General features: G+C 50.8%; 1 protein-coding gene across 6 annotated transcripts in view; it reads right to left on the minus strand.

The window, feature by feature from the left end:
- The window catches only part of CACNG5 (calcium voltage-gated channel auxiliary subunit gamma 5), a 43837-nt gene that overhangs the window by 6105 nt on the left and 21242 nt on the right, over nucleotides 1–16490 (minus strand). For 2 of the 6 annotated variants that reach the window (XM_058284582.2, XM_058284583.2), the window contains 5 exons: nucleotides 10579–10666; nucleotides 5817–5977; nucleotides 2595–2823; nucleotides 875–961; nucleotides 23–163 (listed from right to left, as the gene is read on the minus strand). In XM_058284582.2, coding sequence (XP_058140565.1) covers nucleotides 23–163; nucleotides 875–961; nucleotides 2595–2790 — 424 coding nt within the window. In that variant the 5' untranslated portion in view covers nucleotides 2791–2823; nucleotides 5817–5977; nucleotides 10579–10666. Of the gene's footprint in view, nucleotides 1–22; nucleotides 164–874; nucleotides 962–2594; nucleotides 2824–5816; nucleotides 5978–6063; nucleotides 6154–10578; nucleotides 10667–16490 lie in introns of those variants that run through there. The other 4 variants (XM_058284585.2, XM_071210755.1, XM_058284581.2 and 1 more) reach the window with 4 other exon arrangements.

Genomic DNA, 16490 nt, shown 5'->3' on the forward strand with positions numbered 1-16490 from the left:
CAGAGAAAACCATACAACTTACCAGAGAGAATAAAAAAGATGCCAGAGACAAAGGCCAGGATGGTCCTGTGGGGACGGATGTGTCCGATGTTGCTCAGGATAAACCCAATGAACATGAAGAAGAGGCTGACCAGAGGGAACGGTGTGGCCGAGCGGATCATTTCTAAAAGGGGACAGCAGGTGGCCAGTCAGCCTCCAGCAGCCTCGCTGGCTGACTGCCCTCTCCAGTCGAGTGCTTCTTGGTGGTGGTGGTCTACCAACAAGTCCCCAGAGCCCCGGCCCTGCAGAAGCTTCCCAGCTCCATCCCCAGGGGAGTGGCCCCGGGGGCTTCCCCGGCTGGACAGCTGCCCTCCCTGCAGTGGGGCTGGGAGGTTCATCTTCAGGTGCCAGCATGTTCAGGTCTGTCTTGTCTTCCCAGGCAGAAAACACTTTTCGTTGGGAAGTCTAATCTGCCTGCTGACATGGCGGCCGTGGACCTAGAAGGGCCATCTTGCTTTATCTCCCAAGGGGATCCACCATTTCCACCGGCCTCTGTCTTCAACCTATGATTATGCATGGAACAGTTCACTCTAGGCCTCAGAACCTACTCATGGGAGGCCAAGGACATGGAGTCCATCCCATTAGGGGCCACAGAGTTTGGTTCAGTCCCCTAGATATGGATGGGTGCCCTCTCACTTGCCAAGGTCACAAGACTTGGAGACCCCAGCAACCCATCTCCACCACTGGAAAAATAACCTGCAGGGCAAGCCCTGGTGGACTCAGGCCAGCACAACCAGCTTGGTCTCAGGATTCGTTCTTTCACCCTAGCTCTCTTCCTCTGCCCTGCTCTTCTCTCCCAGCCAGGGGCCCAAGCTGGAGAGTCTGAGGCACCTACTGAGAACGTTGACCGTGGACTCCGACGTCAGCTGGGTGCTCATGGGCATCATGTATTCAATGGTGAAGCAGCGGCCCCGCTCCTCACCTGTGGAGATGAGAGCTCATTACATTTCCAGGAGGTCCCATGCCTGGGTGGTGGCCCCCAGCAGGGGTGGGAGCACATCTTGACATCGCATCTTTTTTTTTTTTTTTTTTTTTTTTTTAAAGATTTATTTTTTATTTATTTAATTCTCCCCCTCCCCTGGTTGTCTGTTCTTGGTGTCTGTTTGCTGCGTCTTGTTGTCTTGTTTCTTTGTCCGCTTCTGTTGTCGTCAGCGGCACGGGAAGTGTGGGCGGCGCCATTCCTGGGCAGGCTGCTCTTTCTTTTCACGCTGGGCGGCTTTCCTCACGGGCGCACTCCTTGCACGTGGGGCTCCCCCACGCGGGGGACACCCTTGCGTGGCAAGGCACTCCTTGCGCGCATCAGCACTGCGCATGGCCAGCTCCACACGGGTCAAGGAGGCCCGGGGTTTGAACCGCGGACCTCCCATATGGTAGACGGACGCCCTAACCACTGGGCCAAAGTCCGTTTCCCTGACATCGCATCTTTCCCATGAAAATGGACCCACACTGCCAGCACTGCATGAAAAGAGGTCAGCACTGCAAACTCTCAGTGCGGATCTCATGCTGGTGGCTGTCTGGTGGCTTTTGGTCAGGCTGGGCTGATGAAGTTGCAAGTTCACCAGTGTGGGTGTCATGAGGCAGAATCCCCAAAGTCTTGTCAACCACTTTGGAAGCCAGAGCCTGGGTGACTTCAAACTCCACTTCAGATGTAAGCAGAGTCTGAGGCCACACGGTCTGGGGCATGGGGGTGAGGTCAGTGTTGGATGCATTCCCCAGTAGACTCCACAAAACACCGGGAGGCCGGGCCTGGAGGGCTCCTCTCTGCTGTATACTGGTTGCCCAGAGCTGCAGGCCAACCCCACCCCTCCTATACGGCTGGAAGGAGAAAAGCTGGGAGATGCAGGGGTCCCTCTTCCCACGGCACCCATTGGTTACACGGCCCTACCAAGAAAGGCCCGGGCTTGTGGCCGGTCTGCCATGGCACAGAGATGCTTGCCATGAGCAGGGTGTTTCCAGGCCATCATGGGCATAAAGGACAGCTCTTGCAGGAGCAACTATGAGGGTTCCAGAGGAGGGAGGGAGGGAGGTCCAAATAGGCTTGGGATCAAACCTGCACCATCTTGCAGAATTGGAAGGACCTGCACTTGAGTTTCATCTCTGCCGTTTCCTGGACATAGCAACAGAGAAACGGCCAAGTCTTTTCCATTCTGCAAACTAGTGAGTGCAAGCGAATTTGAGTTGAGGACTTCACTTCCCTGAATCTTCATTTCCTTATTTGTAAAATGGAAATAACAGTAACTCTGTCTTGCAGTGTTGTTGGGAGGATTAAATGGGCTCAGTAATTCAAGGAGCTGATATATGCGAGAGCCGGGAGAACATCTGCAGACCCGAGCCATGACCTGTTCAGCCCCGGGCAGTGGAGTGTGGGGCAGGCATGGTTACACTCACCTTGCAGGTGGGAACGCCCAGGTGCCGCGAGGCTTCCCTTTGGACTTGCCCGAGGTGACATCTGGAGCCAGGGCTCATTTGGAATGGGGTGCTGGTTGCCACACCCAGCGTTTATGGGGTTTGTCTCCTCCCGGCAGGGCAGTGCTTCCCCGCCCGGGTGCCCTTACCTGTGAGGAAGCACACCCGCCAGAGGCCAGAGTGCAGGGACATCTTGACCTCCGTGCTCTGGTTCTGGGGCAGGACCACGCCCTCCTCCAGGTAGAGCCAGTAGTCGGTGCTGACCGCGATGCCCAGGAGGCCCAGGCCGCAGACGGCGAAGACACTGCTCAGCAGGGTCAGGGCCTTCCTCCCGCAGGCGCTCATCCTCCTGGCGGGGGCCGGGGGGCCCACGGGGCTCTGGCGAGAGAGGGGGCCGGCGGTAGTGGCCACAGCGACGAGGAGGCCGAGACCCGGGGCCTCGGTGCCGGAACGAAAGCCAAGCCCGCCCGGCTGAACGGATGAATGGAGACCTCTGGGCCCGCTTCTTGGACCCCAGACCACTGGGACAGAGGCGCAGCCCCCTTTCTCTCTCCCTCAGGAATTTACAGCTTTCTGGACAGGCTACTGTGAGGGCCCCCCTTGCCCTCTCTGGGAGGGCTCTCATGGGATGCCATTCATTCATTTATCCATCCATTCATTCTGAAGTTATTCAGCAAACCATTGGGTCTGACATGGGAGATACAAAGATGAGCATGAACTTTTCTCGCCCATGTGGAGTTCCCCATCTGGCACCCCCAAAGCAATGAAAATGCAGCCTGATGGGGGTTACGGTGGAGCCCTGCCCAGGAAGTGTGAACTCCGCTGGAGTGGGCTTCTCCGTGGGAAGAGGCACAGGGACCAAGAGTGCTTCTTTTAGTATTGGGGCAACACAAAGGTCACTGGGTTCCTACATCCCCCAATCAGAAACTGTCCAACTCTAGCCTGCTGAGCATGTGGTATTCTCCGCAGGAACCAACTCCCAACCAGCCAGAGAGAAGCTAGTCTGTGCAAGGTGAGCCATGAGCTCACCTACAGTTACCTGCCAGGACCACGCACTGGGGTTGCAGCTGGGAAACAGCGGGGAATAAGGTAGAACATGGAGCCCCCCGCCCAGTGCAAGGGCTCTGAACTCTGCAACTTAGAATCAGCCAGGGGCATCTAAAAATCCCTGATGTGTGGGCCCCACTCGAGATTCTGATGCCACCAGTGGGGGACCTGGGCAGTGGTAGATCTGAAGTGCCCCCAGGTGATTCTAATGTGCAGCCAGGGTTAAGAACACTGGACCTTGGCTACTAAATGTGTGGTCCCCGGGCCAGCAGCTTTGGCACCGCCAGGGAGATTGGCCGGAAAGCAGGCTCTTTGGTCCTCCAACTTGCTAAATCAGAATCTGCCTTTTAACAAGATCCCCAGGTGAGCCGTAGGCCTGTTAAAGTTGGAGAAGCGCTGTGCTTGGCAAACCGGTGACATTACAGTGTAGTAACAGGAAAGCCCAGGATGTGAGCAGTGCTCAGAGGAGGGTCACCCAGAGGGTTGGAGGGGAGCAGGCCCTGGAAGAGTGTGGGGCCTGGGGCAACGCAAACGGTGTCTCCCCAAGGACAGCCTTGCTTGTGAGGTTGTCACCCTGTGAGCATCTTTCATTGGCCCCTTGCAATGTTGCGAAGTCAGACGTTTTGAAACCGAATGTTAACAATGTTCACGAAGGGGCCAGGTGCAGCGGTGCCTGTGGTGGGAGTGGTGGGTCCACCGAGCTTGGGCTCCAGGTGGTGCCCCGGGGGCCCTATGCAAGGGTGGGTCAGTGATGGCTGCCTGGAGGAGTCCTGGCTCGGCTGAGGCCAAGGTGCAGGTGGGCGCTGGGGGAGACAGCTGGGAATGGACGGGAGCCAGACTCAGATCTGAAGGCCTGACCCATCTACAGAGTGGGAGCCCATGGCAGGGCGGGAGAGGAGAGCAGGGGTGCGGATGACGCAGTGCTCCTTGCTCGAAAGGGGCTCCGATTCCACAGCTTGTCCTGCCCTATCCGCTGACCATAGTGCTTGGTCTATTAAATAAGCAACATGCTGGCATCCAAAGGGGTTCAAGTGCACGTTCAAGGAAAGGCGCCACGGCTGCAAGGCCAGAAACGCAAGGCTTTGAGCCCAGGCAACCCTTCCTGTGCTGGCTTTGAAAAGAAAAGTGAAACTCAAAACAGTCAGCCCTCCTCACCAAGCCCTCCCCACACCAGGGCCTGGGAGGTGGAACTGGGCAGCTCGGCTCCAGCTCAGGTTACAGGAACCTAATAAAGCACCTACTAAGCTGGGACCCTGTGCTTGCTGCGGCAGAAGAGACAAAAGCATGGGGGCACTGTCGCTGGGAGTTCACGAGTTGGAAAAATAGGGAAGCACATGATGCTGGTCAGGCAAGGGAGGGGTGGCGTTTATGGTGAGGTGGAACCTGGGTGGGCCAGAAAGGTCCAGAGGAAGAGAAGCCTGGGGGAGCCGGCCCGGCGCCCAGCCCGGGAGCAATGCTGCCGCGGCTCGGTGGGAAGGGGAAGTGGCGTTAGTGACCGTCCCTGAGATTTTTAGAGCACTTTGCTAAGTCCTTGCACTTCACTTGGGGTTTGCAAAACCCCAACATCTGGTTAGCAGGACTGAGGCAAGGAGAGGAGAACGAAAAGGTAAGACACCTGAGAGTTCTATACCGTAAATAGCCTCGAAATGAAGCAGGAACCCTGGGGTTTATACTCAGGCTTGCCACTAAATAGTCATGATGTTGAAAATTAACTTCTCTGAGGCCCATTCCTCCCCCTCCTCTGAGAATACAGAGGATGAGAATAATAGAAGCTAAGGTACACTGAGCCTTTATCATTGGTAGACATTCTGCTAGGCCCCCTACTCTCTAATTGAATCCTTTACAACTCTCTTACCATCCCTAGTTTACAGGTGAGGAAACCAAGGATCAGAGAGGTTAAGAAACTTGCCCTAGGTTGCTCAGCTAGCAAGTGATGGTGCCTGCCATTGCACTTTGCTCTGTCTCACTCCAAAGCCCTTTCTCATGCTACTCCATGAGTGTTTTCCAGAGTGAGCTCTATGGAGTAAGAGTTCCATGGAATATTCTAGACAGAAAAAGGGCTGTCTGGTTAAAAAGAGAAACAGCAATACCTTGAGAAGGAGAAGCACTACATCAATCTCTTCAAGGATCACATGCACAGGAATAGGTGAGAGGCCCCAAGAAACCTGTTTAGCTTCATTTAATCCAATGTTTCCCAAATGTATTTGACCATGTAATGGCATTGTGGTCCATGGACCTGCTCTGCCCACCCCATAAAATTGCTGGGGTGATTAAATGCAGCAGCAGCAGATATGAAAGTGGTTTGATAAACAGAAGCACGGTACCTGTGTAAGGTATTATCAAGCAACAAAGGACTGAGGTCCCGAGGCTTACAGGCGGACTGACGGGAGCTTCCGAAATGCAGCGGCTGCCGCGTGGCTGGGGCCCAACTGCCGATGTTAAAGTTGAGCTTGGCAGAGACAGAAAGGACCAGGGCCTTGGAGATCTGGAAAGATGAAAGCGGAGAGGAGAGTGGAGCTGAATCTATAAAAACAAGAAGTGAAACAAGAGGCCGAAGGTGACCTTGCTCACCGAACTCCACAACAGCAGACCTTGACGCTTGGAGTAAGCTTTGGGAAACTGAGCAGCCTCATCATTTTCCAGAGTATGTAAGACATGGATGGAACTCTGCCCAGGGCAAACAACAATATTATTCATTATATAATTGTATTTATTCTTCTATTATGCAATCGTATTTCCTTATAAATAAATAACATCACTGGCTGTGTGCTGGGCCCTTTATGGACTTCACGCCAGCCCTGACTTCCGACAGCAGCTGCAGCGCAGCTCTGACACCAGCCACAGAGTCCCCGCAAGACTCAGACCCCAGCTGCGAGTTTGGGGGTTCTTTTGGCCAACTGGCTACAAATTCTGGGGTTCCAACCACTCTGTCAGGTTCCATCATTTGCTAGAACGACTCACAGAACTCCGGAAAGTGCTATCTTTGCGATTACAGTTTTACTACAGCAAAAAGGATAAGATTCAGAAGGAGCCCAAAGAGAAGATGCACAGGGTGAGGCTGGGAGGGCCTCAGCGCAAAGCTTCTGTGTCCTCTCCTGGTGGAGTCAGGACGTGTCACCCTTCAGGCGCATCAGAGAAGCTCACCCAAGCTGCAAGGGTCCAGTTTTTATGGGGTTGCATGACGTAGGCATGAGCGATTGAATCAATAGCCGTATGGCTGGACTCAATTTCCAGCTCCCTTTTCCTCCCCCAGGTGGGGCTGGTAGGGAGTGGCTCTACGCCCCAACCACTAATCACGGGGATGGTCTTTTTGGGGTGGCCAGCCCCATCCTGAGTCATCTCATTAGCCTAAACTACCAAGTGTGCATGTGGGGTCCACAAAGAATAACAAAGACACTCAAATCACTGCAAATCCCAAGCATTTAGAGGTCATCTCCCTGTCCCTTCTCTCCCCAACAGGAGCAGGAACAAAGGCCAGACTTCTTTTTAGAGGCCAAATGCCTTACCGTACTGTAGAATTATGCCCAGTTTTATAGATAAGGAAACCAAGAGATGGTAAGTAGCTCGCAGGAAGTCACAGGTGCGTGGCAGGTCTAACTTCCAAGTCTAAGATCTCATGCCCGGGGTACACCACCTTCCTACTGAAGAAATAAACAGGTTCCAGAAGTGCTGGGATGACTGATGGCACATCCAAAGTAGGTCACTTACAGAATCTAGAAATACATGAGCCACAGTATTTCGACTCTTGTCTTTGTAAGTGGACAAGTGTTGCACTATGACTCAGCATCTCCTGATTCTGAAACCCACCTTGCACGGAGGCAGGCCTAATATTTCAGGAAATCAAGGTCTGCAGTGGAGAAAGAAGAACTCGACCGCCCATCAGTACCGGGAGGACCAAGGGCGAGAACTGGAAAGGCTTTTTTCCCTCTGTTCTGCACACAGAAGATTAGAGCAAGGGTCATAACAAGTACCTGTACTAATCCTCTCTGAAAACAGCCCCATGATTAATATCTTAGTTCATTTCCTTCCAGTCTTTTCTCCTTCGTAATTGTGTCTGTGGCTACATATTCTCTCTGCCTTCAGGCATGGCTTGGGGTCTCCTTGAAGACACTTTAATCTGGAGTAAAAACCTCATTCCCCATAATCAGAATCTCCAAGTCTCTGCTTTCCCATGTTTACTTCTCCTTCCCATGAATCCCATCCTTCTTCTACCATATTTCATTCGATTTTTCTGACAGGGGAGGCAGAAAGATTTTATAAGTTGCTACCACACCGAAAGATAAATGTGCTTTGATGTTAAATGATGTTAAATGAATGCAAAGCTATATATTTAACATGAACTCCGCTGTGTAAAAATTCATAGACTGGAAGAAATAAATCAAAATGTTGACTGTGGGTGCTTGCAGGTAATAGGGTTGTGTATGTTTTATTTTCTTTATACTTTTCTGTCCTTGTCAAAGCTTCTAAAAGGACATTATTTCTACAGCCAGAGAAGAAAACTAAATTAAAGAGAGTAGTCAGTTCTCTAGGAACTGTCTTGTTAAAAAACACAGATGCAGAGGTTTGATCTAACTCCTGAAATGCAGTGTCATCCTTTAGAGCCGGGAACCCAAAAGCACAGCAGTGCTGAGCTTTTTAAGATGATTACCCGGGTCCCATTACCTCTAAGTATTAGCTTGTTAATTATCAGGAATTAATAGTTGCTAATTATCATCCATGGCTAGCAATTAGGGAGAAATGTCTTGTGGAGATTAAATCACTAATAGCACATTTCCCTGCCCAAGCCAATAATAAAAGGACTTGAAAGGCAAGTACTTTGGTGCTGAGAAAGGTAAGGTTCTGGCATGAGTGAAAGCCCCATAGAGAGCCGGTGAACAGGGGTTAATTTCAGAGAAGGAGAAAGAAAGTAGCCTTGTCAAATGCAGACACCTGATCTCAGTTTCCCTACTGGCCCAGAGAAGCCCCAGCAGTGAGTTGATGAAGGGCTTGGACAACAGGGATACTTGATGGACTTCCAAGGCAGTGAAAGCAGCTGTCCTGCGAGCTGGGCCAGTGACTCAGTGTCCATTTGGCCACCACTCAGGAGGACCAGCTGATGACCGAAGGACAGCCCCCAGGGCCTGCTTCCCACCATGCAGAACCCACCGCCTTCTCGGTGGTTTAAAAAGTGGCCACGATTCTCTGACATGCCCCCATCAAGAGGTGGGTCCACGTTGCTTCCTCTTGAGTCTAGGCAGGTTTGTGACTGTTTTGACCAAATGAGAACATAGATGTGATGCTACTTGACTTCTGATGCTGGGTCATAAAAGAGATGCAGCTTCTCCCTAGTTGTGCTCTGGGGTATGCCAGCGCCCCACGGAAGAAGTCCGACAATGCTGAGTCCACATCCTTTGAGCACAGATTCTCAAATGTGCCTTACCGTCATTTTGGGCTGGATGACTCTTTGCTGGGGGAGGGGGCGTCATGTGCATCACAGGATGTTTAGCAGATGCCTGGCCTCCTACACACCAGATGCCAATAGCATTTCCTCCCCTCCCAAGTTGGGACCACCAAAAATGTCCTCTGGGCAAAATCACCCCCGTGTTTGGAACCACTGCGTTAGAGGCTGTCCGGAGGTGCTCTAGTGACAGCCCAGCTGGGTTTCCAGCCTGCTGTGAACATCAGCTGCTGTCTACGGGGCTGAGCCATCGTGGACATGCAGCCCATGTGAGCCTTCGGGTTCCTGCAGCCCCAGCCAGCATCTGGCTGCCTCCGCCAGAGGAACTCCAAGTAAGAACTACCCAGATAAGCACTGCCATACTTCCTACTAGCAAAATAAAACAGTCGTTTTATATCGCTAAGTTTTGAGATAATTCGTTACACAGCAGGGGTTGCCAAAATAATTCCCCCATTCCGTTTAATGAGCATCTCCTTCTCACTGCATAGCTATGCTAGAAATTCCCAGCTTGACTCTGTCCAGAATGTAACTCAGGGGTGGAGGGTCTGACGTCATAGTTTAATCCCTGGAATTTACAGCCATGTGGTGAATGGTACACGGGCTTGAGGATCAGGCAAATCCAAATTGAAATGCTGGCTCTCTGATTTATTATCCTGGGCAAGTCACATTATCTCATTGACCCTCAGTCTCTTCATCTATTAAAACAGAGATAACTTCATAAGGGCTACTGTGAGGATTTATGAAAGTGTAATAGAGGAAGGCTGGGCTACCTTGTGCCATCTCAGTACAACGCTGCAACCAGAAAATAGCACATCCTGACACCCCCAAAGAGCAGTGAACGGTAGGATAAATTGGCCCACTTCTCTTCTCCATCCAGCTCTCCAACCGCCTTCTCATCATGGCAGCTGTTCTCCGTAGAATTTTCTTCTTCTCCATCACTGCCAAATTTCAGCCCTCCCATCTCCTCTCTCATCTCCATCTTGATTAAAGTTTTTGGATTGGACAGATTTTAAGCCTTTCTCATTTGAGCAGCTAAACTGTTCAGCATCATAATGTACAGGGTGCCTCACGGTGGGCCGAGTGGCATCTCCGTAGACACAGACAACAACATGCTATCAGCACACATGCGGGCTGAATGCCTAAGTGTCGAGCTTGGGGGCTTGGCCTCAGAGGGCGGGGGCCACCTGCAGCCTGGAAACCCCCAGGTGTCTTACCATCTGCTCTCCCCTCTCGGGGTCCCCCTTAGTTAGCCTTTGCCCTCCACCAAGTGGCCGTGCAGAAGGGGAGGTGGGACCAGAAGCTGCTGCCTGGGGTGCTCCCTCCAGGTCTGAAGGGCGACTGATGACCGAATGGCCTGTGTTCCCGGCCGCCCCCACCAAGCGTGCTTTCCCTCACGGTTGGCGGCCTTTGGAGAGCTCGCGCATTGCTGGGCAGGAGTCACCGTTCTCTGACAAAAGCAAGCCCCAAGGAGCATGCTCTCTGCTTATTAAGGACTCTCTGTCCCACGACTAAAAGCAAATCCACAGCCGGCCGGTCTGCCAGCAGTCCAGGCTATTGAGCCGAGGAGAGGGAGCTCCGGCACAGCCCTGTCACACTGTGTCCCCAAACCTCCGAAGTGGAGCTGCAGTATCTACTAACACTCTCCTCACCTTGGTGTGGTGGGAGGCTAGTGATGATCCAGTTTCCACAGGGGAGCGGGGAACGTCATGGACCCCACCAAGAGGGCCTGCCAGAAGTCTGGGTGGAGAGAGAGAGCAGACTGAGACTTTGTTGTCCACTAAGATGCCTTGTAAAGTATCCTCAGCGTTTCTCCAAAGGTATGGCCACAGACACAAAGTCAGATGGGATGGCCACCTAACCAGGTAGGACTAACAAAGAGGTGTTAAGAATTATATCATGGGAAAAAAATTAAAAAAAGAATTACATCATGAATACTCCTTTCTTTGCAGAATTTTCTGAGGCAAATTAAAAATTTTCTATGCATTAAAAATGGGACCATCCTGCACTTCTCATAGAGGAATCTGATTTTAGGGTACTTCATATGATCAAAATTTTCAGCACTTATTTTTAGTAGCTGCAGAATATATATTCTCTGATATGCATAATTGCAAACTAATGTAACCATTTCCCTACTGTGGAATGGCTAGGTTGTTTCCAACGTTTTCCCTTCTGTAAAGAATGATGGATTAATACTCTCGTAGCTAAGTGTTTGTGGACATCTGCAATAATTTCCTCAGGATAATCTCTATAAATGGAATTTCTGGGTTAGAGGATAGGAACCATTTCAGCACTCTTAAAGAAACGTCATGGGAAGTGGCCGTGGCTCAAGCAATTGAGCGCCTGCCTACCACACAGGAGGTCCCTGGTTTGATTCCCGGTGCCTCCTAAAGAAGACAGCAAGCTGGTGTGATGGGAAGGTGTGGCAAGCTGATGTAACAAGATAACACAACAAGAGACACAAGAAGAAACAATCATAATGAGAGACCCAACAAAAGCAGGAAGCAGAGGTTTCCAGTGCCTTCTAAAAGGAAGACGAATAAACAAAGAAGGTTTTTTCCTCCCTCCTGCTTGAGGTACAAAAAGGTGTTAGTTACTCTCTGCCCCTCCAGTGTAGATATGGAGAATCCCAAAGTGCCCCAGGTCAGAAGAGCCCCTCCCCTGTGGAAAACAAAGGAAGCTCTGGAAGCTGCACTCTGCTCAGTGCTGATGGCCAGGCTTGCAGCACGGCTGGGGTTTGCTAGGCTAAGCTAAGGTGAGTGATGACACTCCCTTCAAGGTCAGGGCTCCCCACGCCAAGCAAAAGGCCTTATATTTTTGACTTGAGATTGTGGAAGTGCATGTATCACCTGTGAAAGACTAAGTATGTGAATGCCCAGACCAAGGAAAAAACCACACTCATATTAATACACGTGTTCAGGTAAGTGGTGGGACACAAAAGTATCATACAAAACATCAGCAGGTTTATTGACACAAATGTGGCCAGTTTGAAAATATAATACCCCAAAATTCCTATCTACATATCAACAAAATGGTATCGGGGAATAAATTTACCAAGTTTTGTATTGGCACTGTATTAAAAAGTATTGACAAGCATAATAATATGTAACATCTGACAAAGGACCCACAACCAGCATATTATCAAGAACATCAGCAAATCAATAAGAAGAGAGACACAAAAGAGTGTGTTGGATCTGGGTGGGTAGCGATATAGACATATTCACTAATCAAGCTGTACAGCTAGGACTTGTGCCTTTTCCTGCATATATATTACTTCAATAAAATGGTTTATTTTTAAAAGCAATTCTAGAACTCCAGAGGCATATGGACATTTAGTATGTAGTAAAGATGACATTTTAAATTTAATTGGGAAAAGACGGCTACCACTTTTAAGGAAAAAAAATATTTTGGAGGCCTACCACCCTTTTTTTCCCCAAAATTAATTCTAGATGGATCAAAGACTTAAATGTGAAACATAATAAAATTAGTAGAAGAAACCTGGGGAATGTACTTACAGTTCTGAAGCATGGAAGGCACTTCTAAGTGAGATACTATGCCCAGAGATAGAAAAGAAAAATTAGCTATATTTGACTTCCCGAAAATTTTAAGTCTCTGTAGAACCAAAAACAATAACAAGAACAAAGAAAACTCATGACCAATAACCAGAAAACAAGCCACACACAGGAAAAAAATATTGGCAACACATTTAACCAACAAAAGTCAATTTTCCTTAATTTATAAGGGACTTGTACAAATCAGCAAAAAATGAAAAATGAAAAAGATGAGCAATAGTCTAAGAAAATGGACAAAAGTGGTAAATGTTACTAAAAAGATCTATAACTGTCCTATCTACATAAAAGCATGTTCAACCTCACCCAGGATTAAAGCAATGAAAATCAAATTAAGAGATCATTTTATCATTTAATAGGTAAACAATGTTAACGTTTGACCACCTCCAGACTGGCAAGCTTGTGAGACAGTCTCAGGTACGCTTGGTGGGAATATAAGTGTCGATCTGTTTTGTGATACCAGCCAAAATTAAAAAAGCAAATACTCCATGACTGAGTAATTCCACGGCTACAGATGTATTCCACGGAAAAATTCACAAAACTATGCAAAGATAGACATAGAGGGGTATCTCTGCAGAACTCTTTGCAATTGCAAGAAACAGCAGCAACTTCAGTGACCAGCGAGGGCAGGTTAAATAAGTTAGGATTCAACCTTATAAAAGAATACTCCATAACTAGTGAATGTGAGGAGGAAGCACTGCATGCTTGATATGAGAAGCTCTCCTAGATTTATTATTAATAAATGCAAAAAGTCAGGAAATTGTGTACAGTATGATACTCTTTGGTAACAAATGTAACCATAGATATAGTATCAATACTTTATACATTGTATTTTACATAATACTTCTATATCCCATATGTTTACATGTATGGTAAATGATATCCCTAAGAAAGTACATGCTATAATCCAAAGAGAGCTGTGAGCAGAGCACCCCGTGTGACTTAGAGAAATGAGCTGACGGTGAACTGGCTTCCTGACCTAAATAGCTCACCTGGCGCAACTGTTAGAGCTCAAGGCTGTGAGGGGGACTTGTGAGACGGCCTGGAAGGGCTGCTGATGGCCCCTCGGTGTCAGGACCCCTCAGCCCAAGGAGGAGGGCTACTGGCTCTGGTGGTGGAAGCAAAGGAGGGTTTGCTGCTGCTCGACCAGCTTGCCCTGGGGCAAAGGATGCACGAGTGTGTGCACAGAGCAGGTGTGGACCAAGCATGCGGCGCTGGCAGGCAAGTGGCCCAGGTCCCCTCCGAGCTGGCTGCCAGGAGGGTGAAGGAGCCTCGGCAAGAGGAGCGGAGGGAGCCCACTGCTTGCCAGGAGGCTGAGGGAGGAAGCATGGGAGAGAGCCTCACCCACATCAGAGGAACTTCAAACTGCGAGGCACGAGGGCTGCAGAGGTCTCTGAAGAGCCCAAGGCACGGGCCACGGGAGAAAGGCCCAGCCTGGTACGCTTCCCGAGCCCAAAGGGCCCAGCGCCACCCATGGCTGTACCAGCGACGTAAAACTCTCCCACTTCTCCTGCCTCCTTCCTGCTCCCACTCTAGACGGCAGGGTGGGGAGGAGGGGACGAAGGAGACAGGAGCCCAGCCACACCCCTCCCCACACCCTGCGCTTCCCATCGCCATAGGCTTGCGCTGGCCAAGGGAGGAGCGGTCATGTCACTAAGGTCAGAAGCTGCACTCGGGACAGGGCAGTCCAGCTACTGGCTGGAGAATCTTGCATTACTGGGAGACAAGAAAAATGATGGAGGCTACCCAACTGTCCACCCAGGACAAGGAAGAACTAGCCCTACAATGTAAGGGACAGTGGGAGGGAATACGGGGTGGCTGCCTTGTGATTACATCCTCTAGGCGCATGTGCTCAGGGGGCCCTGCCCTTCAAAGCCAGCCCCTCCCCTTCTGCTCTGATGGGGAGGCCAAGTGTCCCTCCCCTCCTCCTTGAGGACGTGTATCTCCAGCTCGATCCTCTGCCTGACGGGCAGGGATGACAAGGTGACCAGACAAGATGGCGCTCCTGTGTGTGGTCAGCTGGCTAGCGGTGGGGATGGGCTGAGAGGAGCCATCCCCACTCTTGGGGTCTGTGCCCAGGGGCAGAGATCCATGGCACACGGGGCTGTGGCTCCTCTTTGGAGCCTCAGGCCCTAAGTCAGGGAGTCCCCACTTCCCCCCAGTGGCTCCACACCTCTATTTGCTGAGGTCACATGGGGCTGGGGCGGGACAATGAGTCCACTTCCTCCATCCCTTTTTTTTCCTAGTCATCCCCGGCTGAACCGGTCAAGGGATTTCAGATCGAACTGCTTCCTGGAGATACACCCACTTGAGCTGGCTGTGGGAGGATTTCGTTTAAGAGCCACAGAAAGACTTCCTTGTCTGTAAAATGGGAATATGGGACCCTTCCCTCGAGGGGCGTCTTCCCGGACTAGTGAGTTGATGCATATCAAGCACTGCGACCTCGAGCTGATCCACGGCAGGTGCTCGGTAAAGGCTAGACGCGGAAAGCGGGTGCGAGCAGGGGCTTCGCAGGGAATGGAGACTATCACTTAAATTTCACGCCCCCAAGTTTTGAATGCTTGCTGGGCACAAAGGCACCGCAGGCTCAGAGCAGATGAGAGCAGGGGAGGAGGACAGGGACCCCCACGATCGTCTCCTATAACCGCGCCCAGTCGTACCATTCTTTCTTTACAGATGGGGAACCTGAGGCTGAAGACATGACCGTCAGGCAGCTCGTAAACGGCAGAGCTGGGGGTTGAGCCTGGGCACGCCCGGCCCCCGAGCCCAGGCGCTGCCCACGTCTCCCCTCCCCATGCCTCTTCCTATGAAGAGCAAACCTTTCTGTCCCTTAGCCTTGCTGCCCTCTGCCCTCTGCCTCCCATCACTCGCAGCCACACCCCATGGGTACACCCCACCAAGTCTCACCTTGGCCTGGGGGTGGGGGCACGCCATGAGACCCCAGCAGCAGAGGGGGTTCACACTGACCACCCTGAACACCAGTCTCAGGATGCAAGAAGCCACCACCCCAACTTCCACAGCAGCAGAACTGGAGTTCTATCTTGCCATATTTCTGGAAACCAAGGCACCCCTTGGAAAAGGCAGGCTTGCATAATTCCTTTCTCCTTTACATTCCGCTGAGGCACAGTGGCGATGGAGAGTGCAAACTACATGATTCAGTGACGTGAAATCTTCATTGGCAATTAGAAGCTGGCGCATGCCACCGCCGCCTCCTGCTCGCACCTCCCACGCCAGCTGAGCACACAGTGCTCAGTGCCCCCGCAGCTACTGGGCGCCATAAAAGCCGGTAAGAGATGGAAAACAACTTCGTACCCTGTGTCTTAATATGTGTAGACAGGAAAAATGTTCAGACTTGATCTAATTTTGGTGACACTGGCCATCCATCAGCTCCAGGCTGTAAACACCCACGGAGCCAGCTGGGCAGGGATATCCCATCCTTTCTCTGCACCCCAATTGAGCTGTTTGCTGCTGCTCTCCCTTGCACACTTCTGCCTCCCCGATTCTGCAGGCTGACATTGACCGGACCCTGTGTGCCAGGCACTGTTCCAAACAACCTATGACTCTTCGCTATTATTAAGTGGGGTAATAACAGTGCCTTCTTCCTAGGGTCATGAGGATTCAGTGAGCTAACACCCATCACAAGCTTAGGGTCTTCAGGCTGGCATGTAGTAAACGCAAACAGTTCATTTGAACTCTGTGTATTATCCCTGTTTTATAGGTGAGGGCATTGGGACACAGCGTGGTTAAGCAATTTAAGCTAGAAAGTGGGGGAGACAGATTTGAACCCGGCAGTCTGGCTCCCTTACCTACTATGCTGACTGCCTCTCATTCACCTCGTGGCCTCGACTGGCGGAGCAGCAGTGACAAGTTACAACAGAGTGCTTAGCTTGCCACCTAGGAAACCCTCACTTCAGAAAAGAGGCAATTTCTGAAGTCAAATGGAAGCTTTTTTTCTCAATATTTTCAGAGAACTGAAGATTTCAAATCTTTTTTCC

This window comes from Dasypus novemcinctus, chromosome 21, assembly GCF_030445035.2.
Source record: "Dasypus novemcinctus isolate mDasNov1 chromosome 21, mDasNov1.1.hap2, whole genome shotgun sequence".
Classification (NCBI taxonomy): domain Eukaryota; kingdom Metazoa; phylum Chordata; class Mammalia; order Cingulata; family Dasypodidae; genus Dasypus; species Dasypus novemcinctus.